Source organism: Miniopterus natalensis, chromosome 9, assembly GCF_054644295.1.
Source record: "Miniopterus natalensis isolate mMinNat1 chromosome 9, mMinNat1.hap1, whole genome shotgun sequence".
Classification (NCBI taxonomy): domain Eukaryota; kingdom Metazoa; phylum Chordata; class Mammalia; order Chiroptera; family Miniopteridae; genus Miniopterus; species Miniopterus natalensis.
In genome coordinates this window covers 5,854,912-5,872,918 of record NC_142089.1, presented here as the reverse complement: position 1 = coordinate 5,872,918, position 18,007 = coordinate 5,854,912, and the positions used below count along the sequence as shown (strand labels likewise).

Below are 18,007 nucleotides of genomic sequence, written 5' to 3'. Positions count from 1 at the left end.
GCACCAGCAAGGGCTCTCCAGGACCACTCCTGACGGCTCCGAAAAATGAGTGCCCTGTCCCCTTGGGCCCTGCAGGACGGGCAACCGGGCCCGAGGCTGTTCCAGGGGCAGCAACTCAAGTTAAACTGTTTGAACTAATAGGTAACAGGACAAAAAATGACGTTTTCAAACATTAAGGAAAATACAGAACATGAGCAAAACTAGTGATAGTAGAACGAACCCCTGTGAAGCCACCACGCCGCGTCCGCCGTAAGTCCTGCCGGTCTCGCTCCATCTGCGCCCTCCCTTGCTTTTGTTTTGCTGGAACCTTTGAAGCAAATCCCAGATGCGTAACTTCCTCTACAAACACTTCAGGGTGAGGCGTGCTTGCGACCAATCTGTCCGTGAAAACAATTGTCCTAAAGGCTAGCAGGGGGGACTGAGAAACCCAAATCAGTCAAGGGAGCGGGGATGCTGTGTTTTGTTTTGTTTTCAGGATTTATTTTGATTTTTTTAGGTACAATTGGCATATAACCTCTTGGTTTCAGGTGTACAGAATAGTGTTTCGATATCTGTATGTTGCATAATGGTCGCCACTGTAAGTCTAGTTGACCTCCATCAGCACACAGATACAAAGTGTGTGTGTGTGAGTTATGAGAAAAAGGAGATTTGGGGGGAAAAATCATTTGGTCCTATTCAGCCTGCCTCAGGAGCTCAAGGAAACAGCGTTGTGGGAAATCAGCGAGCACAACTAAGACCCTCAGATTTTGGCGGCCTCGCTGGCATCTCTCCCTCTGCGACGCAGCACGGAAGGGCAGGGCTGAGGGGCCCCCTGGTCTTTGTCCCAGCTCTCGGAAGCGCAGCCCTAACTTCCCTTCTTCAAGAAGGTAAGATTCTTGGGGACCAAAGTTTCGCTTAATAGGCTGTATAAGAGTGCGGCTGAAAGTATCGGTGTCACCAAGGCAGACCTGAGCCCCCGGCCACGCCGTTCTGGTTGCGAGAACGGTGCTCACGCAGTACAAGTAATTTATTTAACGTTCGTTAAGCACGCTCAGGACCGAGCCACAATTAGCTTGTCTTGTGCCCTCAGACGGGCTGGAAAAGGCCAATAAGCTGCTCAAGCGGACAAGAGTCCCTTGGTTTTAGTGCCTGTAGCAGGAAGCTCCACTCCATGTGTTTTAAACAATAAGGACATTTATGCCAGAAGTGCAGCCAGAGGGCAGGCGAGACTCAGGGTTCATGGGTGCAGTGAATCAGTGGTGTCATCAAGGACCCCGGCTCTTCACCCCTCTACTCCCCGGCTTTGTTAAAATCAAGCCTCTTCTCAGCAGCCCCCCAAACTTCTCGTATCTCCTTGGCCGACTCAGATTCATTTAAACCTGCTCGTCCCTTAAAATCAATCACTCGCAAAGGAGGTAGGCTTTCTGCGGTTGGCTTAGCCTTGAACTCCATGGTCTTCCCCTGGACCTTGATGGCATTGCTTCCTTGCGCTGGGGAGGGGAGGCATGGATGGTGTGAGGTTCGCCATGATGTCCACACCATTCTTTGCTGGACCAGTATCAGGCTCCACCAAGTGACAAAAGAGTGATTCCCCCACTAGTGCCCCTCATCCATTCCCATCCGTTACGGTCTAGGAGGAGCAGTGTTTGTACCCAGGTTTAGGGCCTCACCTTGGCTATAATTTTGTGGTTTACTTTGCTAATACCGTTTTTTTAAAAAAATATATCTTTATTGATTTCAGAGAGAGGAAAGGAGAGGGAGAGAGAGAGAGAGAGAAACATCAATGATGAGAGAGTCATTGATCGAGCCTGCAATGCAGGCATGTGCCCTGACCGGGAATCGAACCCCGATCACCTGGATCCTAGGTCGATGCTCAACTGCTGAGCCACGCCCGGCCAGGCTACTTTGCTAATATCAAGTGGAAGGATAGAAAGGGCTCAGATTTGGCCAAATGTATGCCCTCTTTCCTTCCCAGAGATAATTTTGACCTTGTCTAGCAGAAAGATTTTAGAATTGTAGGGGAGAAAATGACTCCTTAGCCCATGGGCCAGTCCAGTTAATGCCACTTCAACTGAAATTCAGCCCTATCCCTACTACATGGCCCTTGCCCAGGCCGGCCAAAAGCCACACCAACCAGCACAAATGTTAAAATCATTCTTAGTTGTTTCTGTGACCTTCATTTTCAGGCCAAGATTTAGAACAATACGATTTTAAGGATGGGAAGTACAATTTCTTCACTTCCTGTTCATCTGGAATTTAAACAGGTTTCATGCTCCAGAAATCTGTCAGAGTTCATAGTTTGGTGCCCATTAGCAAGGTATAGCTAATTCCAGGACTTGAAAACAGCCTGTCATATTCCACCAAGGGAATCAATGTCTTCTTTTCTTTTTATAAATTTAATTTAATTTTTTATTTATTGAATTTATTGCGGTGGAAAGGAATCAATGTCTTATAGTTACAAGAATCAACAGTCTCATTCTGGGCAGGGCAAGGCAATGCCACTCTATTTTTTTCAATAAAAACGGCATTTCTCTTTTAGAAAAGGTTGTAGCCATTCGTTCAACAAACATTTATGGAACACTTGCCAAGCGCTGTGCTAGGCCCAGGGGATGCTGCAGTGGTAAATGAGATGAGCATGGTCTCTGCCCTTGAAAAAAAATTTTTAAAAATATGTTTGTATTGATTTCAGAAAGAGGAAGGGAGAGGGAGAAACATCCATGATGAGAGAGTGTCATTGATCGGCAGCCTCCTGCACGCCGCCTAGTGGGGATCGAGCCCGAAACCCTGGCATCTGCCCCGACCGCAATCTCCTGCTTCATGGGTTCACGCTCAACCACTGAGCCACCCGGCCGGGTGGAGAATACTTTGTTTGATGCTTCCTGTCTTGGATGTGTTACGTTTGAGATGCCTTTAAGACATCCAAGTGGAGCCATCAATAGTCAGTAAGAGCTGACACATGAGTTCAGGAGTCAGGACGCCTGGGTTTGAATCCAGACTCTTTCACTCAACACTATGACCTTCGGCAAGTTACTTACCTTCTCTTTGTCTCAGTGTTTGTCTCTGTCAAATGGAGATAACAAAGTAACTACTGGAGAAGTAGGATTTTGTGACAAATGATGATACACATAGTAATCACTCAATAAATGTTGGCCGTTATTATATCTGAGTCTAGAGCTCATGGGAAGGGTCAGAAATGGACATAAAATCTTGGAGGCGGCCTACACAGGTGGCGTTGGTGGCTCATGTTCCCGGTTAGCCCCCGTTCCCAGCCTCCCTTCTCCTCTGCCTTTTTCCACGGCCCAGACTAAATCTAGAGGCTAGGTTCCCAGGCTGCTTGCAGCTGAAAGCGGCCTATGACACAGCTTTGGCCGATTGAATGCAAAGAAAAATCTGAAGTGCCCCTGGCAGGTGGTGCTTTCCTTCCCGGTTCCCATCTTGCATGGGCACGTCCTGGCTGCAAACGCAACACCCAACTCATGACCCTGAGGCGAGGGGGGGGGGGGGAGACCACCAGGGCCCTGGAGGGTTGCTCAGTGGTTAGAGCCAGAAGGGTCCCCAGTTCGATTCCCGCTGGGGTGCAGGCTCCATGCCAGCTCCAGGTTAGGGTGTGGATGCCTCTCTCTCACATCCATGTTTCTCTCTCTCTCTCTCTCTCTTCCACTCTCTCTGAAAAGCAATGGAAACTGTATCCTCAGGTGCAGATTTTTAAAAAAATGTAAAAGGGCCGCAAAAATCCCAGGGAAACCCCTTGCCTCTTGCGGAGCTGCCAGCTGGCCCAGGACTGCGTGATAGGTTAAGAAAAACAAGCCTGCGTTTGCTGAGACACCCCCCCCCCCGAGTGGGGTTTATTCCTGTATCACAGCGATTAATGCCACGAAGTGGAAGGCGACCCCCTGGCTGGCGCTTCCCACGCAGGCGGAGGGAGGAGCGCGGCCCGATCGCCGCGCGCTGGGGGCTGGAGGCGCCCCGAGGGCAGCGGGGTTCCAGGGGCGCGGCCCCGGCAGCCCGCGGGGACCCGGCTTCTGGGACACGGGGTGTCGCGCGCTGCCCCGCCCCCCGCCCCGCCCCCCGCCCCGGGCCCCGCCCCCCGGCCCCCGGCCCCGCACTTAGGGCCGAGCGCGCCCCGCCCGCCCGCGCCCCGCCGTCGCCGCAGCCGCGCGATGCCCGCCGACCTCAGCGGCACCTGGAACCTGCTCAGCAGCGACAACTTCGAGGGCTACATGCTGGCCCTAGGTAGGCGCGGGGTCGGGCAGCCCGTCCCCCCGCGGCCGCCCGCCTGCCCCGCAGTCTGTCCCGCATCCCGGGTGGTCCACCTGCCCGCCCGCTCCTTCCCCCGTTGCCCGGCCCCCCTGTTCTTCCGTCTCCCGCGTCCCCCTGGCCCCACGTCGGTCTGCCTCCCCCAGTCTGTCCGTCTGTTCGCCACCCTGCCGTCCCCTCGCCCATCCGAGCGTCGCCCCGTCTCCGCCACCTGTCCCCACCCCGCCCCCGTCCCGACCCTCGGCGCCCAGGGCCCGTCCCCGGGCGGGCTCCTAGCCGGGCGCAGGTGCGGGGGCTGGCGGGAGCCGCGCGGGGGGCTCGGGCGCGCGGGGGGTTCCCACGGGCGGGTCGCCCCGACTGAGGCCCCTCCCCCCGGCTCTGGGCAGCCGGCCTCGGGGTCCCTCGAGCCCAGGGGCGCCCCCAGGGGTCACCCCCCTCCGCGTCGGCAGCGTCAGCGTCCACCTGGAGCGTCCCCGGGCGCAGGGGCGGGAGCCGGGCCCCTGCCCCAGCCCCGGGCGGCTCGGTGCCCGCTAGGCTCGGAGCCGCTCGAGACCTTTAGCTCTCGGACTCCCACTTCCCGCTAGGACTTCGGGGCGTCCGGGAACCCGGGCCCCTTAGACGCCGCGCCCCCCCCCCACCCCGCGCGCCCTGCTCCCCGCCCGGCCCGCCCGGCTGCCTGGGGCGCTTAGGGAGCCAGGTCTCGGAGGCCGGGAGGAGGGGCCCCAGCGGCCAGCAGGGGGTGTCGGGGCTGCGGGGTCCCCCCAAGGTCCTTGCTTGGGGGGGTGGTGATGAATGTTTCCCGCCCTGACGGTAGAAGGCTTTCCTTCCTTGCCTCTCCCCAGTTTGTCCCACTCTTCAGGTTTGGTGGATCTCTGCACCTACTGTGTGCTAAGTGCTTTGGGCCGAATGACACCGCTTGGTGGCACTTTTGACGGAGGGGCCAGAGCTGCTGGGGATATGGGGGTGCTCTGGCTCTGCCTCCTTTTACTGACACGGGGCCTCAGTTTCTCCATCCCCAAGTTGAGCCGAGAGTCCAGTTGTTTATTGTGGTAAAACGCGTGTAGCTGAACGTTGGCCACTTGACCATTTTCAGATGTGCGGTTCTGTGGCCCGTGGTGTGTTTTTAAGGTCTCTGAGCCCCTGGTAGCATTTTCCTCCCCTCCCTTCCTCACGCCGAGCAGGGGAGTCTGGAGTTCCACAAGGGGAAACCTGATGTCTATAGACACAAAACCTTGCGGGGAAGAAAGTAATATATTTTCCTTCTGCCCATCTGGTTCATTGGCCGGGGCCTGTAAGTTAGACTAAGAAAGGACAGAGTCCCGAGAGGCCGACAAGCAGAAGCTGAACACAGTCGCTGTGCATGTGCACGGGAGCGCTCGGGGACCAGAGCCTCAAAGGACCTTCCCGGGGGGCAACTAATGGGAAAGTAAATGCAGGCATCTGGGAAAACCTAATGGAAACGAAGGGCTAGTTAGTCAAGTTCCTGATGCAGGTTCCTCTAGTGTCGCCTCCAGGCTGCTAAGAGTCCAGCGTCGTCTCCCCAGCTCCCTAACTCGTGTCCACCCTGGTACAGATGGGAGGGGCGCGTGTGGAAGGGAGGCTGTGCCATGAGGTGACCGGTGTCTGTCCTGCAGGCCGGACCGGGCCAGAAAGGAACTTGGTAGCGTTCACATCCTAGTTCCTGCGACTGTCCCCCACTTCTCACCGGCCAAGCAGCAAGGGGTCCATCTCATGTTGTAGCCGCCCAGGACGGGCCTCGTCTGTACGTTCCCCTTAATAAACTCTATTGATTACCTGGAGCGGCCAGCCCCTTTCTTCGGTCTCTCCTGCCCTCCGCTTACGAAGATAGATTTTCAGTCCCAGGATCTTACCCGGGGTCTGGGTGTCCAAACAGGGGCACCTTTACAAACTCAGGCCCTGCTCTTAGGCACATGGAGGAGGGCAGAGAGCTTTTCTTCTGTCTGCTCTTCCCAGTGGTCTTTAGCTCAAAAGAACCAATATGGCAAACTGGCATATTTTGGGCTGGCAAACTCTGCTACCCTTCTATCTGACTCTCATTTCGAGATTCATAAGGAGGAATTAATGCTTACTTTTCCCAAAGAACACACGCTCCATAGTCAACCCATTGTCCCCTGGGCAAATAAGGGGCTTGGGACCAGATGAGTCTAGGATCTCCTCACTCAAGGAGCAGCAAGAGCTTCTTCAGATCGGACTCTTGTGTGCCAGCCCAGAGCCGGATCTGTGCGGTCAGAATCTGCATACCCAGGTGCCCAGGTGGTTCGGATGCAAATGGAAGCTGAAGAGGTGCCGCTCGTTGGTATATCAAGTCCTCGGTGGGACAGCTTGCAGAATATAAATGCTGGAACACCTATTGTCCCTACTTAAATATGTTCTAGTGCTGACTTACGCAGAAACACTTAGACCGTCCATGAGGACTTCTGCTTCTGGTGGTGGCAAATTTATTTGTACCAACTTTCATTGAAGACAGAGAGCTACCGGAACAATAAAGAAGTGTCAGGCTGAGGTCTGGGGGAAAACAAGAATCCAGAGATGTGAGCCCAGCACTTCAGATGGCTCTTATCGTCAGGGTGTTCGTGAGACTAAGCTGCAGTTTGGGGAGCTTTGTTAGATTAGGGGGGCATAAATTGGATTCCCAAGTCAGCCAAGGGTGGAGACCCTCTGAATACCTATTTTGGGCGAGGTGTCTGAAAAGCTAACCCAGGGAAGTAAGGAGGACCTGGAAATAAACAGCTTTTGAACAGACTGGGGGTGGACTTTGAATCATCGCTGTGGTCCAGAAAAATCTCAAGACATGAACTTGAATTAAGGTGCTTCCAGATAGTGCCCTGAAAAGCAATTTTTAAAAAACATCTCCTTTGGAGAAAAAAACATGCAAAATCTTAATTGTTTCTACAAATAACTTTTCAAATGCAATGTCTTGTAACCAATCAAAGTTATCAAGTACATAAGAGATAAGACCCCGGTGACAAGGGGACTCTGGGAGGTGTCATCCGACACATCTATTACCTTGATTGTGGTGATGGTATTACAGGTGTTTATTTGCATGTGTCCAAACTCGTTAAATTGAACACATTGAATACAGTATGTGCAGTTTTTATATATCAAGTATACGTGAGTAAAGCTATTAAAAAAAAAAAAACCCAATAGTAGGAATCAATAGAAATAAACAACAGAAACAGGGTCTCCAGATACTGGAATGATCAGAAATAGACTATAAGCAGTTATGCTGAGCTTAATTTTGGCAGGGAATCAGAATCTGTTCAAAGAAACATCAGCAGAGTTGAAAAACAAATAGAATTTTAGAACTAACCGGTAACCAGCAGACTTAGGAAGGTACCAAGACCTGCTCCCCAGATCCTCTCCGTGAGCCTTGCTGGTGACGGCGAGGCTGCCCTTTCCTGCTGTAGGGAGGGCACCTCTCCGGCGGCTTTGTGACCCGCGTCGGGGGAAGGCCGGAGGGCCCTTCCCGCACCCGCCGCTCCCCCGGCGCCTTCCGCTTGAATCAGTCGCTGCGTGGAGGTGCCACGCTTTGAGGTCGCGTGCCCCGAGCCTCCAGGTGCGGAGTTTCTGTTTGAGGTGGTGAGAAAAGTCTGGAGATGGACAGTGTGGACGGTTGCCTAACATCGTGGCTGCACCATGCCACTGAACTATATGCTTAAAAACAGGTAAAACGGTAAAAATTCGTGTCTTTCCCACAATAAAAAGTTACCAAAGATAAAAAAAGAATTACAGAGGAGACTTGGATAGAAAACCTACACTAAATCCTATATTTCATTTAAAAAAATGAAAGCTCCTTTTTTTACAAATTTATTTATCAATTCTAGAGAGAAGGGAGAGAGACAGACAGACAGACAGACATCGATTGGTGGCCCCCTGCCTGCGCCCGACCGGGAGTCAGACCCTCAGTTTGGGCATGTGCCCTGACCGAGACTCGAACCCCCCTTTGGTGCACAAGGTGATGCTCCAGCCAACAGGCCGCACAGCCAGGGCAAATGAAAGCGCCCTTTCAGTTCACGTTTTGTGAGTTAGCACTCTCTCCTCTCTGAGCCGTGTCTTAGGACTTTGCACAGTAAACTAAAAAGTGTTTTCTTAAACACAGAGGTTTATATTTCAGGTGGATAAAGATGGCTCCTGTAATAAAAACCACAGTGTCCTTATCTTGTTCATTGGCTGGGAGGAAAAGACAACCAGGTGATCTGTTGCTTTTGGCCAAAAGCAGAGCTTGAGGCCTTTGTCCCAGTTAAACATTTAAGTTAGCAAAGTGCTTTAGTGAATGATTCAATGTCCTGCATCCAGATTATTTTTAAAGTCAGCACACGGCATATAGAGGGTTTTATGGCACAGAACTCAAACAATCCAAGTGCGTTTAGGTTCAAGGAGGTGGTTTCCAACTTCCCGTCGATGGGAGCAGATTCTCCTTTTAAAGGGAGAGTTGGATTACTCTGTTTCCCCTTCATTCTTGGTTATAAAACCCTGAAGAACAGGGAGCGAGCAGTTGCAGCCTCTGGCCACATAACGTGCTCAAAGCTAATAAATGAGAAGTGGGATCGAAATCCACTTCCTATACCAAACCCCTGATCTCAGGTCCCATGTTTCCTTTTGAAAGCTTGTTCAAGGTTCCTGAATGAATAGAATTATGTGCGTGATGGCGGTGGCTTCTGAGGGTGTCTTCTTGAAATAGTTGTTGTTCAGAAACTGTTCAGATTCTGTCGTAATTGGAAGTGTAAATACATGAAGCAGAAAAGGGAAGGACTGCTGTGATTCAGGTTGGGTTGGGGGCCTGAGCCCTGTCCCCTTGGTTTTCATGCTCCCTTGTCAGCCTCTGGGGGCCAGGGGGATTCCCCAAACTGCTTCTGCGTGGCCAGCCTCAAGTCCATCACTAAGGCACACAGCCGGCTTCATGAGTCTCCCCTAAAAGTGTTTGAAGCTTCTGAATCAGCCTCTGGAAGGAGGTTTTGCCAGGATTGCTTTCCCCGTAGATCCAACCTCAGCAGCAAATGACATTGACATTGTAAAAGGAACGCTAGCCGTCCAATGCAGTGATTTTGGGGATAGCTGCCAAGTTCTCTGCTTTTGCATCTCTGGTGAAAGCTGAGATTTCTTTTTAAACTTATTTTTAAGGTATTGACTTTGCCACTCGTAAGATAGCCAAGTTGCTGAAGCCACAGAAGGTGATTGAGCAAGATGGGGATTCGTTTACCATCCACACGTACAGCAGCCTGAGGAACTACCTTGTTCAGTTTAAAGTTGGAGAAGAATTCGATGAAGAGACCAAAGGCCTGGATAACAGAAAATGCAAGGTAAAAATTAAAGTAATAACATAGGTTCTTTTTTTTTTTTAATTGATTTCAGAGAGAGAGGAAGGGAGAGAGGGAGAGAGAGAAACATCAATGATGAGAGTCATTGATCAGCCGCCTCCTGCCCACCCCCCCACTGGGGATCGAGCCCGAAACCCGGGCATGTGCCCCGACCGGGAATCGAACCCCGATCTCCTGGATCCTAGGTCAGTGCTCAGCCGCTGAGCCACGCTGGCAGCGCATAACATAGGCCCTTAATTTTGCCAGGTTAATTGGCATTCTACTTAGTACTAGGCCAGGCTAACTGCCAGAACAAAGCAATGTTTTCTCCCCTCCGTCACGCAGAGTTTGGTCACCTGGGACAATGACAGACTCACCTGTGTCCAGAAGGGCGAAAAGAAGAACAGAGGCTGGACCCATTGGATCGAAGGCGACACGCTCCACCTGGTACCCGCCACACGGCTCTTGTGTATAGTGAGATGATACCATATTGAAGAAAACGTTAAACAGGAGTCGGTGACCAGCAGCCCCGTCGTTCCAGCCCCTTCCCCTTGGCCCGCTACCTTCCAGTCTCTGTCGGAACGCTCTGCCTTTTCGTTTAACACAAAGACGTATTCCGGGTTTCTAAGTAGCCTTCCTGTGGAAGTCACCATGTAGTAATCGAACTTTATATATATTAAGGTAGCAAACTGGCTGCATAACATTCCACCGGGCTGAGGAACTCTCATTTTAGTAAAACATTTTCTTCAAAGTGTCCAGAGTATGGTTTCAGGGTGTTTGCTGCTGCTGCTGCTTAAACTCATGGACGCAGAGCTTTGGGCGTCTGGGGTCTTATTCCCGTAGGAAGAATTCCAGAGGGGATCGCTGCTGTGGGGGGCGCACTCCTCATTGCCTCTTGCTACTGTGAAGCTTTACTTGCCTCCAAAAGGGTGTATCAGTCCCCCGGGCCACGGAGATACGTACAAATTATAGCTCAACCTAAGCAATCATTTCTAAATCTGAGCTTCCCGGTTGGTGAAAACACTGAAGTGCTGGGAGGTGGTACTCCTGGGGAGGGCATGGAGGCTCCAGGTACCCCCCCCAGTACCTTCCCCATCCATGTGTTCCACTGGGCTCTTCCCGAGTTGTAACCTTTATAAAACACCTGTACATATGACTGAACAGTGTTTCTGAGTTCTGTGAGCTACACTAGCAAATTATTGAACCCAAGGAGGGAGTCATGGGAACCCCCAATTTATAAACTGGTTGGCCAGAGTATAGGTGTCCTGGGACTTGCCATGGAGTCTGAAGTGGGGGCCGTGAGCCCTTAACCTGTGGGCCCTGCATTAACTCTGGGTCGTTGGTGTCAGAACTGAGGTGACTTACTGGACGCCGGTTGGTGTCAGCGCTGGCGAAGGGGGTTGGGAAAGACAGCACGTATGTGGTGTCAGGGAGAAAACCGCCCACACATCTGGGGTCAGGGAGCTGTGAACAACAACGGACCCCACGCCAAGTCACCTCCTTCCTTCTTCCCTTCCTCCCGACCCTTAGGAGATGTTCTGCGAGGGCCAAGTGTGCAAGCAGACGTTCCAGAGAGCCTGATGGGCCCACCGGCAGAGCCAGGCGGGCTGCAGCTTGACGCCAACTCGCACGCCAGCGCCAACAGCTGTTAACCTGTCCCGATCTGGCGATGGGGCCTCGCCGTCAGAGAGGCCTCACAGCCTGTATCAGAAGCCATTTGGGTTGCGGGAAAACTGCTCAGCTCAATAAACCTGTCCGATGGCTCTGATTTCTCCTTTCTGCGTTTTAGCGTGTGCCACTATTTGAAGAACTATTTGGCCTAAGATGGGCATCCAGTGAGTAAGATGTAGTTCCTGCCTTCAAGGTCCAGTGAGGAAGATGGGTGAAAGGAGCCATCTGAACGGTGGCAATGAGAGCCCAGGAGGGACAAGCCTGACTTTGGGGATGGGCAAGTGGTGGCAGGGGTCTGGGGTGGTGGAGGTGATCTTTAAGCTAAGACCTGAAGCATCGGGAAGTAGGAGGCATCGGGAGGCTTTCGAGGTGAGAGGCTGGGGTGAGTTGGAGGGATGGGTCATGAACTGAAGAGTGCTTTAGCTGGAGCATGGGTGTATGTGGGTGGGTGGGTGTATGCGGGTGGGTGCGTGTATGTGGGTGGGGAGAGATGACAGGGGAGACTGGAATGACAGGCAGGGGCACCATCAGGAAGCTTGAATGCCAGCTTTAAGAAGCTTTTTGTCCCCAAAGCAATGGGAAGATGGTGACTAGTATCAAGCAGAAGCTCCGGCTCCTAGAAAGGAACCCCAACGGCAGAGGGGAGAAAGGATCATAGGTGGGGGAGGCGGTAAGAAAGCCCTGCTGGGAATCGCAGTGTAGACCGACGGTGCACAGGGACACTGGGAGCCCAGGTCTCAAATACAGGCCGCGGGCTCTGGGGGCTGGAGGGAAACAACCAATTATTTAGGAGGCAGAATCCATAGTCCAAAGTGATGGACGAGATGTAGGGATGGAAAGGGGAGGAATCAAGGAAGACGCCCTGTTTGGGGCTCAGGCAGCTGACGGAAGGTTGGAGCGGATCAGGAAGGGGGGCAACACGGGCAGGGGGAGGTGGGGTTGGAGCTCCAGAGGAAGGCTTCTGGAAGGACAGCAGCTTTCCAGGGAGTGGCGTGCACTGCAGCGCTGGCGCTGTCCACGCGACCCCGGAAGGACACCCAGAGGCTTTGCAGTCGGGGGAGCTCGGGGGCGGTGACTGGTCTTCCGTAGCTCTCGCGGCGGCTGCGAGCAGGGAGGGCCCCACGCGCCCCCTTCTGGGCCAGCCCCAGCCGCACAGCCTCGGATCGGGCCCTCTGGGGAGGGAGGGGGGGCTCTTGGTCTTTTTTTTTCTTTTTCTTTTAGATTTAGGTGGGTTTTTTAAATTAATTTTTTTCCAATTACAAGTTACCTTCAGTATTGCATTAGTTTCAGGCGTACAGCACAGTGGTTAGACAATCAAATACTTCACAAAGTGTTCTCCTTAGGGCTTTAAAAAAATTATGGTAAAATATGCATAACAAAAACATCCTATTACTGTTTTTAAGGGTACATTTCGTTTGCGTGAAATGCATTCACGTTGCTCTACAACTGTCACCGCCGTTCATTTGCAAAACTTCCCATCTTCCCAAACTGAAACTCTGTCCCTATTAAACTGTGGGGACTCCCTAGTCCCTCCTTCCCTCGTGTCCCCATGAATGTGACCACTTTTATGAGTGGAACCGTCTACTATCTGTCCTTGGTGTCCGGTCAGAGCTTACGTCTTCGCGGCTGCCACGCTGTGCCATGTGCAGAATTCCTTTCCTGGTAGAGGCCGAGCGATGGGCCGTCGTGCCGCGTGGACAGACCGCCTTTTGTGTGCCCGCTTGTCCCTCGGTGGACACCGGGGCTGTTTCCACCTTTTAGCGACTGGGACTCCGAGCTGCCATGAGCGCGGGTGGCAAGCATCCGTTTGAGTCCCTGCTCTCCATTCTTTTGGGTCCACATCCAGAAGAGGGGAAGGGTGGGGTGCACATTGGAAGATGGGAAATGCGAGTTCACTAAAAGGGAAGTTGAAAAATAGGTGATGATAATAATAAACCACCACTTACATAATGTTTACTATGGGTCAAACACTGTTCTAAGTACTTTACATAGATTAGTTCATTTAATTTTTACAGCATATGAAATAATATCCATATTCCTATTATACAGATGAGGCCATTTAGACACAAATTATCTTTTCTAACATTTATTTTTAATTTTTAGATACAGTTGACATTCAATATTATATTAATTTCAGGTGTACAGCATAGTGGTTAGACATTTAGGTAACTTGCAGCATCATCCCCACTCCTGATAAATTTAGTACCCATCTGTCACCATACATAGTAATTACAATATTATTGACTATATTCCCTATGCTGTACTTTACATCCCTATGACGGTTTTCTTTTTAAAATGTATCTTTATTGATTTCAGAGAGAGGAAGGGAGAGGGAGAGAGAGAGATAGAAGCATCCATGATGAGAGAGTCACTGATTGGCTGCCTCCTGCACGCCCCCCACTGGAGATCGAGCCCACAACCCGGGCATGTGCCCTGACTGGGACCTTGGCGCATGTGACTGTGCTCAACCGAGCCACACGGGCAGGGCATCCCCATGATGACTTTTAACTGTCAATTTGTACTTTTTAATCCCTTCACCTTTTCTACTCAGTCCCCCAACTCTCCTCCCATCTGGCAACTGTCAGTGTGTTCTCTGTATCTATGAGTCTATTTCTGTTTTGTTTGTCTATTTTGTTTTCTAGATTCCACATATAAGTGAGATGATACCGTATTTGTCTTTGTCTGACTTATTTCACTTAGCATAATACCCTCTAGGTCCATCCAGGTTGTCACAAATGGTAAGATTTCATTCTTTTTTATGGCACAGCAATATTCCATTGTGTGTATGTCCCACGCCTTTATCCACTAGTCTATTGATGGACACACAGGTCACTTCCGTATCTTGGCTATTGTAAATAATGCTGCAGTGAACATAGGGGTGCATATGTCTTTTTGAATTAGTGTATTGGATTTCTTCAGATAAATACTCAGACGTGGATTTGCTGGGTCATAAGGCAGCTCCATATTTAATTTTTTGAGGAGCCTCCATACTGCTTTCCACACGGCCCCGCCAGTCTGCACGCCCACCAAGGGCCATGAGGGCTCCCTTTTCCCCACACCCTCGCCAGCACTTGCCATTTGCTGATTTGCTGACGGGAGCTGTTCTGGCAGGTGAGAGGTGACGTCACATTGTGGTTTTGATTTGCATCTCTCTGATGATTAGTGATGTTGAGCAACTTTTCATTCGGGGTGGGCAAAAGTAGATTTATAGCTGTTTGTATGGGAAAAGATATGCGGGTTATGATTATTACAGTAGCTTAATTAACTCAAAAGAATGTCACAACGGCACGGTGCACTCAGTACAGTCTCGCATGTGCTCAAATTGCCAGCCTTCATTACACATAAATAATGAAACAAGAATAAACTCTGTTTGACGTACTCACAACCAGCTGTAAGCCTACCTTTGCCCACTGCTGCGTATCTGTTGGCCATCTCTTTGAAGAACAGACATAAATGGTCTTACATTGAATAACTTGCTCGAGGTCACGGAGTTAGCAAACTGGGGGGACCCTCGTTCCTCGTGTGTTTCTCCCGTTACTTTATTATTTTGGCCACTGGAACCCCCGGAGAGTGTTTCCATGAAGGAAGCTCTCGGCCATTCACTCCTTCATTCCTTTAACATACGCCGTGCGCGCACTGTGCGCTCGGATGTGCTGGGAGCGCAGGGACGCTTAGGTTTCCGTTAACTTTGTGTATCCCAGGGCTCCATGCCCACGGCTCCATCCCACGGCTCCATCCCTCGGCTCCATCCCTCGGCTCCATCCCACGGCTCCATCCCTCGGCTCCATCCCTCGGCTCCATCCCACGGCTCCATCCCTCGGCTCCATCCCTCGGCTCCATCCCTCGGCTCCATCCCACGGCTCCATCCCTCGGCTCCATCCCTCGGCTCCATCCCACGGCTCCATCCCTCGGCTCCATCCCTCGGCTCCATCCCTCGGCTCCATCCCTCGGCTCCATCCCACGGCTCCATCCCTCGGCTCCATCCCTCGGCTCCATCCCACGGCTCCATCCCTCGGCTCCATCCCTCGGCTCCATCCCACGGCTCCATCCCTCGGCTCCATCCCACGGCTCCATCCCACGGCTCCATCCCTCGGCTCCATCCCACGGCTCCATCCCTCGGCTCCATCCCACGGCTCCATCCCACGGCTCCATCCCTCGGCTCCATCCCTCGGCTCCATCCCACGGCTCCATCCCACGGCTCCATCCCACGGCAGTTTCACCCCCTGTGCTGGGCCGCTGGGCCCCAACTGAGACACGTTTGCTTCTGGCTGTGGAAGCAGCTGGACAGAACCTGCCACCACGCACGCGGCAGGCACGGCTCCCCTCCCCGCCCTCGGAGACTGAGCTACCTGCTCTCTCGCAGGCCCCACGTGGCAGCCTCGCCCCATCGTCTCCTGGTCTCGGCCCTGACCTCCAGGTAAAGATGCGCCAGATTCTGGTTTTGACCTGACAACCAGGGAGGGTGAATCCATAACATGATTAAAGCCTTGAATATATAGCAAAAATGCTAAAAAAACAAGTACAAAGCTAAAACAGCCCGGGGTTCAGAAATATACAAGCCCAGTGTTTCTGTTGTTCATAAAGAAGCTTCACAGCCCTGGCCGGTGTGGCTCAGTGGTTAGAGCGCTGGCCTGTGCACTGAAGGGTTGAGGGTTCAATTCCAGTCAAGGGCCTGTACCTGGGTTGCAGGTTTGAAGCAGTATGTGCTGGAGGCAACCAATCAATGTGTATTTCTCACATCGATGTTTTTCTCTCTCTCTCTCCCCCTCTCTCTCCCCCTCCCTCCCTTCCACTCTCTCTCTAAAAATCAATGGAAAAAATATCTTTAGGTGGGGATTAACAACAACAAAAAGCTTCACAGACTTTGATTCTGTCTGGCTCTCTCAAATCTTGGTTCCAAAGAGCACTGATCAAAGGTCTTTCCACGAAATCACTACCAGATGGGCTCTTCACACAAGCAGGTGGAAAGGCTCCTCCGTAGCAGAGGAATACCTTCTTGGAAGCATCTGTTAGCTACACATGCTGGATCTACTTAAAGAAAAAAAAGGGCTGAAGAGGAAGAGGGCTGGGAGGGGAGGACAAGCAGCATCTTAACTTGGCTTGTAATGAAAATGGAATTTTTTGCCCGGCTGGCGTGGCTCAGCAGTTGAGCATCGACCTAGGATCCAGGAGATCGCGGTTCGATTCCTGGCCAGGGCTCATGCCCGGGTTGCGGGCTCGACCCCCAGCAGGGGGCATGCAGGAAGCAGCAAATCAATGACTCTCATCATTGATGTTTCTTTCTCTCCCTCACCCTTCCTCTCTCTGAAATCATTAAAGATATTAAAAATAAATACATAAATAAATGATAAACTAAAGCATATTATGTTTAAAAAAATGCAATTTCTTGGAATATGACTCTTAGTGTATTTTTCTTAATTTTAACAGTATTGAGTTATAATTTGTGTGCTCAAAACTCACCCATTATAACTGTACAGTTCCATGTTTTTTAGTAAAGTTATACAGTTGTGCAACCATTCCCACAATCCAGTTTCAGAGCATGTCCATCACCTCCAAAGAGTTCCCTTGAGCCTGTTTGCTGACTATTATTTTATAGCCTCTTTGCTTGGAATCTCAGACAGTGACCTCGATGGGTGTACTTATAATGAATACTTTTTATACTTGCTTTCATTTTTGCCCAGGGCGAGAATCTCTCATTTATTTCCCAGGATCTTTTGCAGGGTACTATTTCCCCTAATTTTCTTGCTCTCCCTTCATCTGAAAGGTCTTCGGCTCTCCACAGATGACAGAATTGCCTTTGATATTCACTCCATGTCCTCATTAGCATTTAATTATATCTTCTGGGTACAATATTTTGGGCCCTTTGAAAAACAGTCTTTTCATCAGTAACAATAAACAAGCTTTTGGTTTAGGTTGAAAATAACAGGTACATTTCCCAATCCTGCTCTGTCAGCGAAAGTGTTTTCTGCAAATATAAATGTCCCGAGTCATTAGATTACAGGGTAACTTTTTTTTTCTTTCCCATGAGGAGGTGTAGATTTATCTCATCGCTTTGAAAAGTGCTTATTTTAGTACTACAGACAGGACAGATTACGGTGCTGGCAGCCCCTAAAACAATTAGAACTGATGGGGGGCAGACAACAGATGGTGGAGTGGGCACTGTGGGTGCCTCCCTAACACCCCATTTGTCCTTTCCCCATTTTGTTCCAGCCACACGCTTAGAATGGTCACACTCCTCGTGTTATCTACCACTGTGCTGTATGGCTCCCTCACCCCGTGTAAGTGTCCCTTTTTCCCTGCACATTGAAGGATGCTGGATGGCATCACTAGATTGAACAAGCAAAACATATATTCCAGCCCTGGCGGGTATGGCTCAGTGGATTGGGAGTCATCCCATGCACCTAGAAGTCGCCAGTTTGATCCCTGGTCAGGTCACATGCTCGATCCCCAGTAGGGGGCGTGCAGGAGGCAGCCCATCGATGTTTCTCTCTCTCTCCCTCTCCCTTCCTGTGTCTCTAAAAATTAATAAAGACATATTTAAAAAACAAAACAAGATATAGTACAAATATTAAATATACAACTGAGCTTCCTACTCAAACACATGAATGTAAGTAAATAAAGAAAAATGTTGGGCGTGGCTCAGTGGTTGAGCATCGACCTAGGATCCAGGCGATCGGGGTACGATTCCTGGTCAGGGCACATGCCCCAGTTGCGGGCTCGATCAATGACTCTCTCATCATTTATGTTTCTATCTCTCTCTCTCCCTCTCCCTTCCTCTCTCT

At 51.1% G+C, this 18,007-nt stretch overlaps 1 protein-coding gene across 1 annotated transcript; it reads left to right on the top strand.

The window, feature by feature from the left end:
* Positions 1 to 4,139: 4,139 nt before the first annotated feature.
* Positions 4,140 to 11,206, top strand: RBP7 (retinol binding protein 7). The gene is made up of 4 exons (XM_087820449.1): positions 4,140 to 4,212; positions 9,379 to 9,557; positions 9,900 to 10,001; positions 11,015 to 11,206. Exons 1-4 carry the CDS (start codon positions 4,140 to 4,142, stop codon positions 11,204 to 11,206), a joined length of 546 nt encoding a protein of 181 aa, XP_087676575.1.
* Positions 11,207 to 18,007: the final 6,801 nt, after the last annotated feature.